Here is a 17334-nt window from a genome sequence, read left to right as displayed (position 1 = left end):
ATGTACATTCACCTATTGGGTAGCAGTGGTGTACTCCCTTGAAGCTGTCAGGTGCCTGTATAGAAAATATAGCCCTGGCAGCATGTACTGCTTTGCTTTTTGAGAGCAACAGTATCATTAGTTGTAGATTATTAGAAATAGGAATGCAGCGAATCCAGGATTCGGCCATTTTCAGCAGGATTGGGATTCGTCTGAATCCTTGTGCCTGGCCGCACCTAATACAGATCCTTAAAATCCTATGACGTTTTTGTCAACAAAAACAAGAAAGTAAAAATATTTATAGCCACCCACTGCATGCACGGCTCTCTTTTTCCTTCCCCTCGCTGATTTGTATATGCAAATTAGGGTCTGAACTCAGTTCAGTTTTGGTTCGAATTGTTCAGAAAGGATTCGGGGGTTCAGCCAAATCCAAAATAGTGGATTTGATGCATTCCCTAATTAGGGATGAGCGAATTTGAGCGAATTTGTCTATGGGCGACATTTTTTTTTTTTACCCCCAACTTTTTTACTCCCATTCAAGTCTATGGTCGTCATTTCCACTGTAAAAAAATTGCTCTTCCTTATCCCTCATTAGAAACCAGTTTACTTCTTTCCCTTTTAAGCATGCTGCCCTTCATCCGTGTGCCTGCCTTACCCTAAATACTGAGATTCCTTACGCTGTGACCATAATTGGGTATAAATATTGGCTGATATCTGCCAGTTAAAATGTTTATTGTTAAAATCATTTAAAATGCCATCCCCAAAACCACACAGTTCTTGTTTAAACAAACAGTGCATACAAATATTTATGCATGCTGGGATAAGAATTAATTAATATTTACAGAACCGATCTATAATTAGGTGTTCATCTTTAGCAAAAGTGCCTTTCTGGAACAAAGAGAACTGGAATGTAAATAGTTACACTGGGGCATTACAGAGAAAAATCAGCTTCGTTTCCCAGTGCTCTAGGCCTTCTAGAGTGATAAAAAGAGTGTCAGGTTCCGATTTACCAAGCATTGATTATGAGTAATTATGTGGTTTCAAGATGTAATGTGTAAAAAAAAATGCCAATGGTTTATGTGTAAATTATTTTAGATATAGTGTGATTCATTAAAATGTGCAAATTATATACAGATAAGCTACAAATTAATTTGGAGACTTTATTAAAAAAAAGGAAGCTTAGAAATCTTATAACACGTTTTGTAGTTTATGATTATATCATTGGACAAAAAGAATATTCCTTTTCATTGAACTTGTGTTGAACAAGGACTTCATTGATGGCAAAATGTATGGCATTTGCATAGATACTGTATAATTACAAAATCGACAGGATCACACTTTTTCCTAATGTAAAAAAAAAAAAAAATCTATAGCAGGAATACCTTGTTAAATCGTGTTAATATTCATATTTTCAGTTTCTCGATTGCCAATTAGTGTCGGATAAACGGTAAAATATATATTTTTTAATTAGAAGCTGAAAATAGTATTCATAAACCATGTTTCTTACTTATATGAGCTAGGATTTATTTTCCCGATGAAATCTTTTAAAGGAGAACTAAAACCTAAAAATGGCACATAGCTAGAAATGTTGTATGTTGTATCCTAAACTCACTGTCCGAAGTCAGAGGTTCAGCAGCCTATAAAACTAATGATCCTTGACTTCAAAGATGTCCACAGCTGCTCCCCATCATGAAACACACTAGTCCACTTTTAAATGCCAGGGACACAGTGCATGCAATCTTAAGTAAATAAAATAAATAAGTAAATAATAAGCATATAGTGAGGTCACATCTGTCATTGAAGTTGATGGTACAGTGCTGATTGTCAATCAATTCTGATGCAGAATGCATTTGTTTCTATGCTGCCATGTAATGTTAATGTAATATTAATATTGTGTATGTATATACTGTATAATACACAAAAGCCATGAATATCTTGTAAATTATGTAGTAGTGATGTCATCCGTTATAAACGGTGAGTAGTGATGTCATTTTTGTCACATGACTCACTATAACTTGTGTATTATAATAAATAAAGTAACCCCTGATGCAAAATAGGAGGATATTATAAGTTACCTCAGAGTTCCATGACCTGTATGGCCTTTGGGCCTTGTGTTTTTATATGATCATGAAACTTCTCGGTAACTTATAATATCCTTATAATTTACAAAAGAGGATACTTTATTCACTATATATTGGAAGTCAATCCAAAAGCTCAGGTAACGAACAGCAGCCTGGAACGTGAGTTGCAAATAAGGAGAAAAGGAGACAGGGAACCACGGGGGGATTCTTTACTGATACAGGGCTTTTGTGGTTTTGGGTTGGTACAGAAGCTTAAAATATAAAGGGTTAATTCTTTATAGTGCTTTAGTTCTCCTTCCATAACTTGTCCTTGTATATGCTACTAATTAACTATTCCACCTCTGTGATATTTTTATATGTGGGCCCTCTGGTCCCATAAAGTAAATAATAAGAAAAGCCCTGGACTAAAATACTGTTATGGCAGCTAATAAGTGAAAGGGGAGAGTCTTTCAAATGTAATAATTCGAATGCATCCCTCAGACGTGTAAGCTTCATGACGCTCCTTTGCAACAACCCATTATACATGACACTGCTTAAAAAACACCCATGAAAAAGCTACGTTTAATGTGATTGCCAAAATAAAGCTTTTGACAAAAATATGCGCTGTATGTATTGTTGGAGCATCTTTTTAACACGTTTACAGCTCAAATACACACATTTTACGCTGCACCCCTCCTAAATGAATTCAGGGATAATGAACTCATCCCTTCCCCTAAAAGCACTTTACCATAAATATAATGGAGGAATCCATTATACAGAGTGGTAAAGGAAAATGTAACTAAATTGCCTCTCCTCTCACTTGTACAGATATGATACAGTTTCACAGTACCATGTGTTCTCACAGAAGGACTTACAAACTGAGCCTTATTACACTTGTTACTCTTGTTTCCAACTGTACGACTTAAAGGTGTTGTTTGCCTTTAAATTAACTTTTAGCATGATGTTGAGAATTATATTCTAAGACAATCCGCAATTATTTTTCATTTTTTATTATTTGTGGTTTTTGAGTTATTCAGCTTTTTATCTGGCAGTTCTCCAGTTTGCAATTTCAACAATCTGGTTGCTAGGGTCCAAATTACTCTAGTAACTGTACATTGATTTGAATAAGAGACTGGAATATGAAGAGGAGAGGGCCTGAGTAGAAAGATGAGTAATAAAAAGTAGCAATGACAATACATTTGAGTATTAAGTCACATAATTCAAAAAATATATTAAAAAAAAGAGAAAATGAAGGCCAATTGAAAAATTGTTTAGGATTAGCTATTCTATAAAATAGTAAAAGTTAACTTAAAGGTGAACCACCCCTTTAAATACTCAGAAGCAGTTCTCCTCTGCCATTTAAAGATAAGATACATAGAGCAAAATGTTAAAGACCTGCCACAATAGGTTATTACACAGCATTGTTTACTGTCTTATAGCAGTTTCTCTTCAATATTTTCTGTACTTTTGTATATGATCATAATTGGTGTAGTGAAAAGGTAACATATAAATAAAGTGCAAAGACAGGGATCTATGTAAAAATGAGACTTTACATAATATGGAGCACCACATCTAATAAAACACTATATATGTATATATGTTTATTGAAACCGTATGCTGTGTAAAATGGCATTTCCCGTTTCTGGTAGTTCCTAGTAAAACCCTTACATATAGCTAATTACTGCTGTTTCGTTTATTTCATACTTTGATCATGAGTACAGAAGATTGTAATATCTTTTATTGGAGCAGTATAATACATGAGTAAGATGTTTAACTACATGAGCATTCTTGTAGACTGCATGGGCTTCTCCGCATAGTAGAAATCAAAAAAGGAAATAGAAAATATAAATGTTTATCATTTCCATATGTACCTTTAAAAGTTATTGCGATTGCCCATCTTACTTTATATATCATGTTAGTCCATTAAATCATCATAATCATTAGTACAAGTATGGAACCTGGGGTTTTCCAGATTACAGGTCTTTCCTTAAGGTGGATCTTCATACCTTAAGTCTACTAGACAATCATGTAAACATTACATAGTCCCAATAGGCTGGTTTTGCTTCCAATAAGGATTAATTATATCTTCGTTGGGATCAAGTACAAGGTACTGTTTTATTATTACAGAGAAAACAGGAAATCATTTTTAAAAATCGGGATTATTTGGATAATATAGAGCCTATGGGAGACAGCCTTTCCGTAATTCAGAGATTTCTGGATAACAGGTTTCCAGATAACTGATCCTATACCTGTACTCTTTGAATCACATGGCAATACACTGCATACTCCTATATGACAATCTCCAAGTGTAGATGACATTAACACACAGGCAGATGGCTAAAATTTGATTTTTATATTTACTTTGATTCTTGATTTCATTGTGATTCTGTTTTATTAATGTTTGTGGTTTTTGTTTTCTTCCTCAGGGCAGATGAGATTGAAATGATCATGACTGACCTTGAAAGAGCCAATCAGGTAAATTTGTCCTAATTTGAGATTGTGTAAAACAATGTTACTTGTGGTAGAGATTCTTATACTGAGGTACAAAGTTCGGATCATCTATGTAACCTGTATCTTCCTCTGTAATTGATGGTTTACTTGGTGTCTACTGTAAGGACTCTACAGTAAATGATTAAATAAGAGCCCTAATCCTCCATTATTATTAAGGTTAATGCAAGTAGTGGTTATGAAACACAAATGGGTGTGAGAGCTATTGTATGGAATGTTTGGGACACAGGATCTTCTGGTTTTTCAATAATCTGGATCACTATGCATTAAAGCTAATAAATAGAAACAAATCAAGATGGCTTTAATCTGTATTAATGATGGCTTAGTTATCATGAATACAATATACTGTCTAATTGCTATAGATCAGTAAAAAAAATAAGCATTGCTTGTTTTGAAAGGTCTGTATGGGAAATGCCACTGCTGTAAAATAAACATGAATGGTGTTGTTATAAAGATCTGTTGTAGTCCATACTCAATGCATTTCTATCATGGAACTAATTTATTACATCTGCTTTTTTATAATGGTTTATGTGTTTATTATTGTATTTGAAGTAAAGGACCCATTTGTCAAGACATTTGTATTATTAATCAGAATAAAAAATGCCTAGAAGGGTCATCTAATTAAGATAGTGGGCAATGCTGGCATGCTGTGATAGACTGGTCAACAGTTTGAGACTGGTCATCTCTGTTTTTAAACCAAGCAACCCCTGAGTTAACTAGTTTGAGATTGGCCATCTCTGTTTTTAAACCTTGAGATTGGTCATCCTTGTTTTTAAACCAAGCAAGCCCTGAGTTAACCAGTTTGAAATTGTTCATCTCTGTTTTTAAACCTTGAGATTGGTCATCTCTGTTTTTAACGCAAGCAAGCCCTCAGTTAACCCGTTTGAGATGGGTCATCTCTGTTTTTAAACCTAGAGATTGGTCATCTCTGTTTTTAAACCAAGCAAGCCCTGAGTTAACCAGTTTGAGATTGGTCATCTCTGTTTTTATACCAAGCAAGTACTGAGTTAATCAGTCACTGGGTCAAAGAGGCAGAACTCAACATTTTTTTTCTTTACATTCAGCTATTTTTTTATGCCAGAACTTTGCACTTTACTTTATACACTACATATTTGCATAAAACAAATATAAATTGTAAATTTGCCTGAATTTACACAATATGCCATGGTGCTAAAGCAGGGATCCCCAACCTTTTTTACCCGTGAGCCTCAAAAATAAAAAGTGTTGGGAAGCAACACAAGCATGCAAAACGTTCCTGGGGTGCCAAAAAAGGGCTGTGATTGGCTATTTGGTAGCCACTATGTGGACTGGCAGCCTACAGGAGACTCTATTTGGCAGTGAACCTGGTTTTTATGCAACCAAAGTAAATAAAATATAATGTACTGTTTCTTTGCACCGATAAAACTGCCCCATGGCTACACAGCAGCTTATTTATATAAACTGTACTAGTGTTTCTGAAGCAAACACACAGCTTTAACCAGTGCATGTTAATAGTATATTATACGTTAATTACTTAAAAACTAGGGATGCACCGAATCCACTTTTTTGGATTCGGCCGAACCCCCGAATCCTTCACGAAAGATTCGGCGGAATACTGAACCAAATCCAAACCATAATTTGCATATGCAAATTAAGTGTGGGAAGGGGGAAAACATTTTTTACTTCCTTGTTTTCTGACAAAAATCACACAATTTCCCTCCCCGCCCCTAATTTGCATATGCAGATTCGGAATTCCGTTCGGCCGGGCAGAAGGATTCAGCCGAATCCTGGCCGAATCCCGAACCGAATCCTGGATTCTTTCATTTTTGGTGTTACTGTTCCTTTAATATACTAATGTATTTTCCATTGAAGAAAGAAGTTAAATACATAACATACAAGGCATTTTTTTCTGTACCGTACCATTGTTGTTATGTTCTATTCCATCTACATTTTTTCAGCATTTGTGGTTACCGTAATGAATATTAATATGGTAGATATAAGCAGCAGGGCACCGTCTGACCTATGTGTGAAATGGCACTGGTTGTGTTCGTTTTCCTTTTTTTTTTGATTTGCACCTTCCTGCTAACATATAAATAATATAGTCTGCTTTAATTAATTTTTATATTTTTGGCCACAAATAAAACAACCTTGTTTTATTTCAGGTAATAACCAGAAATTCACATTAATATGGGTCTATTATAAGCATAATTTTTATCATTAAATAGTTTAACATGCACTTTAATGCTCTCAACACATACTACTAATTAAAGTTATCAGCATGTTTATAATTAGCATTTAAAATAATCATACGCTTTGCACCTTTTAATAAAGTTTTGCAGTGGTATGACCTATGTTTAAATATAATTGCATTCATTCAGTTCTTCCAACTAAACTATAAGGTATGGTGTTTTCCTGCATTAATCTCTTCTAATTTTAGGTGAATTCTATCCCGTACCTATGTTTAAAATGATACAATAGCATTACATGGGACATGTCGCCATTCTTTGTTGAGCTTAAAGTTATAGGGGGAGAGATGGGATGACATTCCTCTTCTTTTCAAATGACGACTTATATGGAGAGTGTCACAGTTACAGTCGGCTCTTATAACGGACCATTCAAAATGTTGTCTTTCCCACTAAGCCAAACAAATATGTACTATTTTCTAGATTTTTTTCTGTCTAGCAGCCCCGCCTGAGGATTTTTTTCAACAGTTAAGTTTTTCCATTTATTCTAGGCTACCATCAAGCAGAGAGAGATTCAGTGATTCCTCTTTCCAACAATAAAAAAAAAATCATATGGTGCATTTTATTCTGGTCCACAAAAGCCTATAAATGACTTAAAGGTTTTGTTCACATGTAAATTAGCTTTTAGTATGGTGCTAAGAGTGATATTTTGAGACAATTTGCAATTGGTTTTCATTTTTTACTATTTGTGATTTTTGAGTTATTTAGCTTTTTATTCAGCAGCTCTGCAGTTTTTGCAATTTGCTAGGGTCCAAATTTCCCTAGCAACCATGCACTGGTTTGAATGAGAGACTGGAATATAAATAGGAGAGGCCTGAATAGAAATATGAGTAATAAAAAGTAGCAATAACAATAAGGGGCAGATTTACAAAGCTCGAGTGAAGGATTCGAATTTAAAAAACTTCGAATTTCGAAGTGTTTTTTGGGCTACTTCGACCATCGAATGGGCTACTTCGACCTTTGACTACTACTTTGAATCGAACGATTCGAACTAAAAATCGTTCGACTATTCGACCATTCGATAGTCGAAGTACTGTCTCTTTAAAGGGATACTGTCATGGGAAAAAAAAAATTTTCCAAAATGAATCAGTTAATAGTGCTGCTCCAGCAGAATTCTGCACTGAAATCCATTTCTCAAAAGAGCAAACAGATTTTTTTATATTCAATTTTGAAATCTGACATGGGGCTAGACATTTTGTCAATTTCCCAGATGCCCTATATCATGTGACTTGTGCTCTGATAAACTTTAATCACTCTTTACTGCTGTACTGCAAGTTAGAGTAATATCACCCCCTCCCTTTCCCCCCCCCAGTAGCCAAACAAAAGAACAATGGGAAGGTAACCAGATAACGGCTCCCTAACACAAGATAACAGCTGCCTGGTAGATCTAAGAACAACACTCAATAGTAAAAACCCATGTCCCACTGGGACACATTCAGTTACATTGAGAAGGAAAAACAGCAGCCTGCCAGAAAGCATTTCTCTCCTGAAGTGCAGGCACAAGTCACATGACATGGGGCAGCTGGGAAATGGACAAAATGTCTAGCCCCATGTCAGATTTCAAAATTGAATATAAAAAAATCTGTTTGCTCTTTTGAGAATTGGATTTCAATGCAGAATTCTGCTGGAGCAGCACTATTAACTGATTCATTTTGAAAAAAAAATTTTTTCCCATGACAGTATCCCTTTAAGAAAAACTTCGACCCCCTACTTCGGCAGCTAAAAGCTACCTAAGTCAATGTTAGCCTATGGGGAAGGTCCCCATAGGCTTGCCTGTGATTTTTTGATCGAAGGATATTCCTTCGATCGTTGGATTCAAATCCTTCGAATCGCTCGATTCGAAGGATTTAATCGTTCGATCGAACGAATAATCCTTCGATCGTTCGAACGCAGGATTGCGCTAAATCGTTCGACTTCGATATTCGAAGTCGAACGATTTTAGTTCCTGGTCGAATATCGAGGGTTAATTAACCCTCGATATTCGACCCTTCTTACATCTGCCCCTAAATGTGTAGCTTACAGAGCATTTGTTTTTAGATGGGGTCAGTGACCCCCAGCTGAAAGCTGGAAAGAGTCAGAAGAAGATGGCAAATAAATGAAAAACTATAAAACTCTATAACATACTAAAAGTTACTGTAAAGGTGAACCACCCTTTTTAATATGGATGCACCAAATCCGTGATTCAGCCTGGGATTGGTGTGTTTTTTGCTGGATTCAGATTTTGGCCAATTCTAGTAGAATGACAATGTTCAGTTGAACAGAATCCCTTAAAACCCTTAAAAGTCTATTGGACTTTAAAGCTCTGGAAATAGGACATGACAAAAAATATATATTGTTTCTCAAATTTAAATATGCAAATTAGAGTTCAATGCACTGCCCAATCCAAAAATGATAGCTTGTCTAGTTTTAACAAAACGTCTGCGTGTTTTGGGTCAAGGCATCCACACGTTGGTATAGCCCATTGCAGTATGTAAAATGCAGCATTTTGAACAATGATACAACCTACAACCCCTTTACCAGTGGGGAACCTAAACTGCCTTGGCTTCACAGGTTTGACTGTCAGAGCTGTGAGACGCTTTACTGCTGATCCCTGCAACAATGTTTGATATGCCTGGGGGCTCACACATTCACATCAGCTGAATGCCCAGTCTAGCAGAATCAATAAGCTTGACTGGGGATTTCTGCTGATTTATGCATGTGCAAAGTACTCATTTCCATGCAGTTTTCCTGCCCCAGCAGCTTCAACGTCAGTCCCTGCTGATGCAGTTTGCTAACTAATTTTGGAGATTTAATCACAATATGGGCCTTTAAATTGTAGATCTCATTTATCAAGGTGAAATGACAATGCTAAAAGTGATTGAATCAGTGATTTCCGTAATAAATCAATGAGATATCAATCACATATCTCCTAGAGAGAAGCTACTTGCCTCTGTTTTGCACAAAGGAACTATTATTTTTATTCAACAAACATAATGTTTACAAAGTGAAGTTGGAAGACCTTTGCTCTGCATAACTTTTTGATTAAGCACATCTTTTGGCTTTGTTAGATCGTGTTAGCATGTGTTTCAGTTTATGGTTAAAAGTAAGATTTATGTATGAATGTGAAGTTAGCTTGAATCAACAGTGCTTAATCGAAATGTTTCTTCACCCATTCTTCAACAAAATACATCTGTATTTTGTTGAAGAATAAGTAAAGAAACAAACATTTTAATTAAACTATATGTAGTAACTGCCCTTGGACTCGGAATTCTCTAAACCTTTGGCTATGCCATTTGGACATTTTTGTTAAGGTAGGATAAGTAAAAATGCAAATGCTGTGGTAAGTAGTGTTAATTGAGAAACATATTTAATATGCACTGGTGAACAGATCCGTTTAATAAATTTCAATCAAGAATGAAAATTTGAAAAGGACTAGTAGTTGAGAAGATGAAGCCCATAAGCTTCTAACTGGGAAAAAAAGGTGTAATTAGAATCCACCAGGGCATCATTTTTATTTACCTGGTCTTTACCTGTACAAACATTCTACCATTCAAATTATCCATTCACATATATGTAGCTAGAATGTTACTTAGAATTTGATTTATTTAATAAGTAAAGGATGCTTTTTCACATGGTCCATTGTAGCAAAGTTTGTTTCAACAAATTATAAGTATGGTAATGTATGATAAATCATTTGTACACTTTTTGATATAACAAAGGAATATGAGAGAGAGTTAAGGTGGCCATACACGGGCCGATATAAGATGCCAACAGACTAAGTCGGCAGCTTATTGGGCAGTGTATGGGGCCCACAATTGGCTTCCCCAATTCATATCTGGCCGAAAATCGGGCAGATGTTGATTGCCCAGTTTTAAAAATCCAATCGGATCAAGGACCGCATGAGTTCACTGATGCAGACCTCAGTCTAACAAGCCTGTATTGGTGTTGTCATCCGACCTTTGGGCCTTGGGGCCAGCGCCGATTCTGACTAAGGAGCCGCCTGAGGCGGCTCCTGCAATGCCGCCCCCCCTCACCAACTTACGTGTCGGGAGGGGAGGCAGAAACACTATTGCGGAGAGCGCAATTGCGATCTCTCGCAATAGTACAGCCGAATTTCCGGTTCAAAAACCGGAAATTCGGCTCTTAAAGGTGCAGGAGCGGCTTTTTGCCGCTCCTGGAATCCTTTCAGGTGCTGCCGCCTGAGGCGAGCGGCTCAGCTCGCCTCATTGGCGGCGCGCCCCTGCTTAGGGCCCATGATCGGATCAGACCGATATTGCCCACTTCAATGTTGGCATATTGCGGAAAGATTCACTAATTTGGTTACCTTGCCAAATGAGCGGATCTCTGCATGTATGGCTACCTTAAGTCTACTACAAAGCCTCCTATTCTTCAGCCATATACCATACCATATATACCATATCGTATATACCATACCATATATACCATACCATATATACCATAACCTACTACCATGCTTTCATTGTTTTCTTTCTGAGCTTTCCCTCATCTGAGCTTTCCATTCTCTGACCTCACTTTGCATGCCATTTCTTACTCACCTAACTGTATTCCCATTTTTTTCATGTTCTCTTCTTCACCTCATACCCTCATGTCTTCTTTAGGTAATTCTTGCTTTCATTCTGCAGCTTTATTCCCTTGTCCTTCTTTATGCTCACAGTTTACTGTACTGTTGACTTTACTGCTGTATCTTTATTGGTACTAATATTGGCAATCATGCACATCATAATGCCTATCCTTGTGAAAATAAGTTTTTCTTCCATTAAAATAGAATTTCATGGACTACATCTTAAGGTGGCCATAGGTGTTACAATTATTATCTTTCCTAGAAAAGATCTTTCCAAGAAAGATTGTTCGTTTAAATACACACGTAGAGCTGAATTGTCAGATATACAGGCAGAAACAATAGAATTCTACCTGTATCTGACAATTCAGCACTAACAATGGGCGATGTTCAGGTGTCTTCAAAGGCGCCCAATCAAAATTTTCTGGCTGGCTCGATCGAATATCCAAGTCTTTTGCAGATATCGGTCGGCTTGTCGAACAAAAATTAGTTTCATACAATATTACCACCTGTGCTTCTATGGCCACCTTTACCTGGTACCCAATCACATTGTGCAAACTTTTACATCTGTAGGCACAATTCTCAATGCAAGAGTTTTCTCTTACCTCAATTTTAAGAATAATTTGTAGGGCCATTTGGCGTCTTTATTGCAGCCTTTCATTTCCACAAAATGTACCCCCCCCCCCACCATCTTGCCAATATTTTAGTCATTTTGTATGTAAGTAGGTGTAAACCCTTTCCCTTCCTTGCTCTTAACAGCAGATAGTATCTTCCTAAAAATCAGACATCTCCATATTTAAAAAAGTGAAATGTTCAGCCTGCATTAGTTATTATGACTCATTTTCATTTCTAAAATGAAATCGTTCACGGCATGAATATAGAAATAAATTGAATAAAAAGATTCCATTTCTCCTCATATTTATTCAGCCTGATAAATTCAGTGGGCTGCAGCATTAGCAGCAGCAGGGGATTCCTTGCTCCTAGCGTTAAATTACTGTCATAATCGCTCAATTATTTCTTCCTTGTACTGTTTAAAATAAAAATCCATCACTTTCCACATTTTTTCCCCCTAACATTTATTAGGTTGAGTGTTTAGGAAAATCAATTATAGTCAGCCAGGCATGAATTGATGAATGTTCTCAGATTAATTGTCAGTTGTTAAAATGAATGTACTTTCTCTTCACCTTTTTTTATTTCCTTTAGAGAGCAGAGGTGGCTCAGAGAGAGACAGAGGCCTCGAAGGAGCAGCTTGCCACACTTAACAAATCTCTCCAGCATGTGTCCCAGGCACAGAAGGCGTCTGATACGGTGAGGAATAAAATCCCAGGCATTTACTAATTCAATTCACATGGCCCAAATCACCCACATACTACTATATTTTGAATGGTAGGAGCATTGATTTTTACCAGGACAGTGTTCAGCCTAATATACTGTTAGCAATAATAAATTATTTTTCATTGAGCCTTGCAGCATATACACTTCATTTTTTGTTCTGTATCGGAAGAATCAGTCATCCTACCATTAGTAGTTGGCATCTAAAAGGGCCAGAAGCATAAAAAATAAAAGCTGTTGATACACATCCAGATAATATGTATTAGCAAAGCACCTTTTCTGTTTATTATTGTAGCTAACAAGCTGTTATTGTTGTTATCTTCTAGTACTTTTCTAAGCGCCTGTATAAATGAAGTCCGCATGAAAAGGCAGAACACATTTAGAATGACCAAATACATATTCTCTAAGGGAATAACACATACCGTATGGGAGACGAGGATCATATGGGAATTACAGCTGTAATATTAGAGTAAAATTGTAAACCACAGTGTTTCAAACCTATTTTTTGTACTAAGGCAGGGGGAAAATAAATGTATATGTTAAAGGGATACTGTCATGGAAAAAACATTTTTTTTTTCAAAACACATCAATTAATAGTGCTGCTCCAGCAGAATTCTGCCCTGAAATCCAATTCTCAAAAGAGCAAACAGATTTTTTTTAAATTTAATTTTGAAATCTGACATGGGGCTAGACATATGCCTTGTGCTCTGATAAACTTTAGTCATATTTTACTGTTGTACTGCAAGTACAACAGAACAATGGGAAGGGAACCAGATAGCAGCTCCCATAACAGCTGCCTGGTAGATCTAAGAACAACACTCAATAGTAAAATCCAGGTCCCACTGCCACACATCCAGTTACATTGAGTAGCAGCAGCCTGCCAGAAAGCAGTTCCATCCTAAAGTGCTGACTCCTTCTGAAAGCACATGACCAGGCAAAATGGCCTTAGATGGCTGCCTACACACCAATATTACAACTTGAAAAAAAAACACCTGCTGGTTCAGATATTACATTTTATACTGTAGAGTGAATTATTTGCAGTATAAACGGTGTCAATTAGAAATAAAAATGACATCATAAAAATCATGACCGAATCCATTTAAATGTCATTTTTGCAGGACTATGTGTATGATCTTTATCAATACATAATACATATTGAATTGATTCTATTTTTCTGTATAAAGAGAAACTAAAGACTGCAATACCATAGCTAATCTAATTGAAAATACCACTTCATATAATCACCCCATGTTCTACCCAGAATATTTCACAATAGAAAATATTACTGAGATTGCACCCAAAAATTTGTGCTTGGGTGACATCACCGCTTGGCAGATTGCTTCCCTCCCACTGATTTCCTTTATGTTGTGCATGCTATTGTTTCCATTCATGTGCCAGACTATTGAAATATATATTCAAGTCATTTCCATGATTCTTTTAACTTCCAATCAACCTCAGTAGGAAATATACTTTTATTTTACTATTCAAAAACAAACCTCGTTGGACTTTTACAGGAGCAGTCAACAGAAGCAGTGTCCCACACTAGCTTGGAGGTTGAGCTTACTGCAAAAGAACGGGAAATTGCTCAGCTGGTGGAAGACGTGCAGAGGTTACAGGCCAGTCTTACTAAGCTTCGTGAAAACTCTGCCACTCAGATCTCTCAGCTTGAACAGCAGCTAAATACCAAGAACAGCAATCTCAAAGTAGGTATCCTCTGCCTGAAAATGGCTGTTCTCCTGGAGGACTGTGCAGATTTCACCTACATTCTATGGGGTTTTTTCACATAAAATTCAGGATAATGAAAATTAGCAATAATAAATAAAGAAGGCATGCTTTATTTTGTGCAAAGAACTTGTTACATCTGTATTTATATATGTGGTTAGTGAGGCTACCATAATGCCTGCTTCTGCTGAAACAAAGAAACAGCCCTCTAGTGGTACTTAAAAAGTCAATTATTGGAGAATACCTGCGTCCTCTTGATGTGGCATATATCATATCTCTGAAGGAATATTCTATAAAGCTACATTCCTCAGTTTAACTGGCTCTTTATTTAATGGAAGAAATAGACTGTTTGTTTTTATTTTCTCTAATAAAAGATACATATGAACTTTAATTATTGAAGAATGATAAATTATAACTGATAAAATCCCTGATGATTGTTTTGGCAATGACGATGGGTTTACAGCTTTTGGCAGAGAAAATAAAAAACTTTTTCTTCTTCTTCTTTGCACACAGTAAATTAAGAAATCTGAGTTTTCTATAGAACAGAGGAAACCTAAAAAAAAGGTTTATAATCCTATAAGATAAGAATAATTTACGTAAACTAGTACTGGCCAGGAAATCATTGGACGGTCCAGGTCTGAGATTATAGGGAAGTTATATATGTCTGTCTGAGATCACCAGTGGTATTTCTGCAACTAAGGTTGGACACATAGCGTTATACAGTCCTTTTCCCATATATTTGTCCAATTGCACAAAATAGATGCAGTGCTTTGCTGTTCTTTGCCAATATGCTTTTTCTCCCTTTGGAGTTGCACACAAGTAGTCGTTTGGTCAAGGCTCCAAGCTACAACTGCAAACAAGCAGATCAGTTATCTCCCCTGTTTCTTGGGGCTAATGTCCATGGAATAACCGATATTAATCACTACTGAGAAACATGATTCTTGTGTGAGAACTGATACCAACCTGTTCTGGAACTTGCCGTGCACTGAGAAGCTGTCATTAACCTTTAAAATACTGTAGTTCCCTGGAAGTATACAGTCTGACAAGTCATATTTATAACATGCATCACAAATATTTTGCGACTTCATCAAATTGTGCTCAGAGAGTCCTTTTTAATAGACTGAGCTTTGGATGCACAGATAAAAGCAAAGCCTCTTGATCTCAAGTCATTTATTATTTCTGACACTGCTACTTCCAGCTTTGCATGTGTCCACTACCATTGATAAATGAAATTTGTCTGGTCTATAAAACATGAAAATAAATGATTGCTATGACATTATAACATTACTGCTGAAACACACACATGCCACACTTGTTTCAGAAAAGTATACAGGCAGCACAACACAGATATACTGTATATATCTGCTTGTGTAAATATATCTGCAGTGGGTATTCTCACCAGTTCCCAACATTAGTAACATTGGCCAAAAAACAGGCTTATTTTAAATGGAAAATTGTAGCTAAACAATTGGCACAATTAAATATATATAATGTTATAATACAAATCAGAGGTAATTCTATCTTATGTACTTAATGCCTGTGCTAAGGCTCACATGACCATGTCAATTGAGACGGAATGGTTAATGGGGCTTCATAGTTGTGAAATACACTAGGGCTGCCATTTTTAACTCTCATTTTCCATTTTCTTAAATGATTGATTTGATCCCCCCCCAATCATTTACATCATAAGGTCCTCCTTCTACCCACTAGTGGGATACCTATGGCCTTTCTCTGGATCTCACTTTCACTAAACTGATCACTCTCTTCTCACAGGCAGTCTAAGTGGTTGGTGTTCTTTTATGTATTATTTTGTGACTACACAAACAGCTAATAAATCACTTGTGGAGTATTCAAGTTACAAAAATAAACTATTGGGCCCATGTGTAACATTGTCTCTGTATGCCGAGCAGATTTTAAATAAAGAGTATGTTATGTTATTGTCATATGTGTTATTAAAACATTGTTGTAATATATAGTATTTAGTATGTACTTAGTAACAAGTCAGATTAATTTTTATTTTTCATTTACTTTGTAGCAACTTGAAGAAAAACTGAAGGTCCAGGCTGACTATGAAGAAATTAAAAAGGAGCTTAAGTAAGTAAATTGCAAGGTGCATATGCCCATTGTACATAAGATTCATATTTATAGTGACCCATCAAGTATGGAGCGGATAAATTCCATATCAACCCCAAGTTGTTACCTGTTAGTTCAGCAACCCAGTAATCAGGGGCACATAAGGTTGTTGGTGCTCCCAAACACACAAGTTAATCTGCATGGCTAATCATCCAGCTGCTTTAGTTCTAGCAGTGCTGAAACCTAATATGAAGTGCTTCCTAAATACTTAAAGCCTTCTATTGCTATGGTCTTTAAAACTATTATGCTAATTTAAGTTGCTCCCAGCTTCACTAACAAATGTATACACTTCCTGACAGCCTCAAATGTTACATCCTTATTAACATTTAATATTATTCTGTGATATGGCCTGGTGGGGAAAAAGCAATATTTAAATGACCTATAAGAGTTATGTCTTATTTCTAAAATTTAGAGATTTTACTTGGGGTACAGTTCAGAAAGAAGCTATCTGATATAGTGCCTCTGAAATGCAGAAAATGGGAAGTGCAAAAGTGGTGGATATTTGCTTGCAAACAGGTTAAGAATGAGCAGTCTTCAAACAATTCTTTCTTCTTATTTACAGTATCCTGAAGTCCATGGAGTTCAATCCTTCAGAAGGATCTGGCACGCAGGTACATGTTATGTTTCATTACTGATTGTTTTGGCAGAGGGGGAATGTTGAGAATTGTAGGTCAACAACAGCATGATTCCTGTTGATAAAACACCCACATTCACACAAAAAAATGCAACATTTATTTACATCAGCAAATGCTTTGGATATTTCTTCTTCACTTAGGGGTTAAAATCATGTAAATGTCTTTACACCAGAGACTTGTAAAAC

General features: G+C 36.3%; 1 protein-coding gene across 3 annotated transcripts in view; it reads left to right on the top strand.

Annotated features, from left to right (window-relative positions):
- Positions 1–17334, top strand: part of cux1.L (cut like homeobox 1 L homeolog) — a 248213-nt gene that overhangs the window by 144596 nt on the left and 86283 nt on the right. For all 3 annotated transcript variants that reach the window (XM_018246296.2, XM_018246295.2, XM_018246294.2), the window contains exons 9-13: positions 4466–4514; positions 12531–12635; positions 14174–14362; positions 16417–16475; positions 17077–17125. In XM_018246296.2, coding sequence (XP_018101785.1) covers positions 4466–4514; positions 12531–12635; positions 14174–14362; positions 16417–16475; positions 17077–17125 — 451 coding nt within the window. The remainder of the gene's footprint in view (positions 1–4465; positions 4515–12530; positions 12636–14173; positions 14363–16416; positions 16476–17076; positions 17126–17334) is intronic.

Source organism: Xenopus laevis, chromosome 2L (genome assembly GCF_017654675.1).
Source record: "Xenopus laevis strain J_2021 chromosome 2L, Xenopus_laevis_v10.1, whole genome shotgun sequence".
NCBI lineage: Eukaryota > Metazoa > Chordata > Amphibia > Anura > Pipidae > Xenopus > Xenopus laevis.
This window is presented reverse-complemented; position numbering and strand designations above follow the sequence as displayed.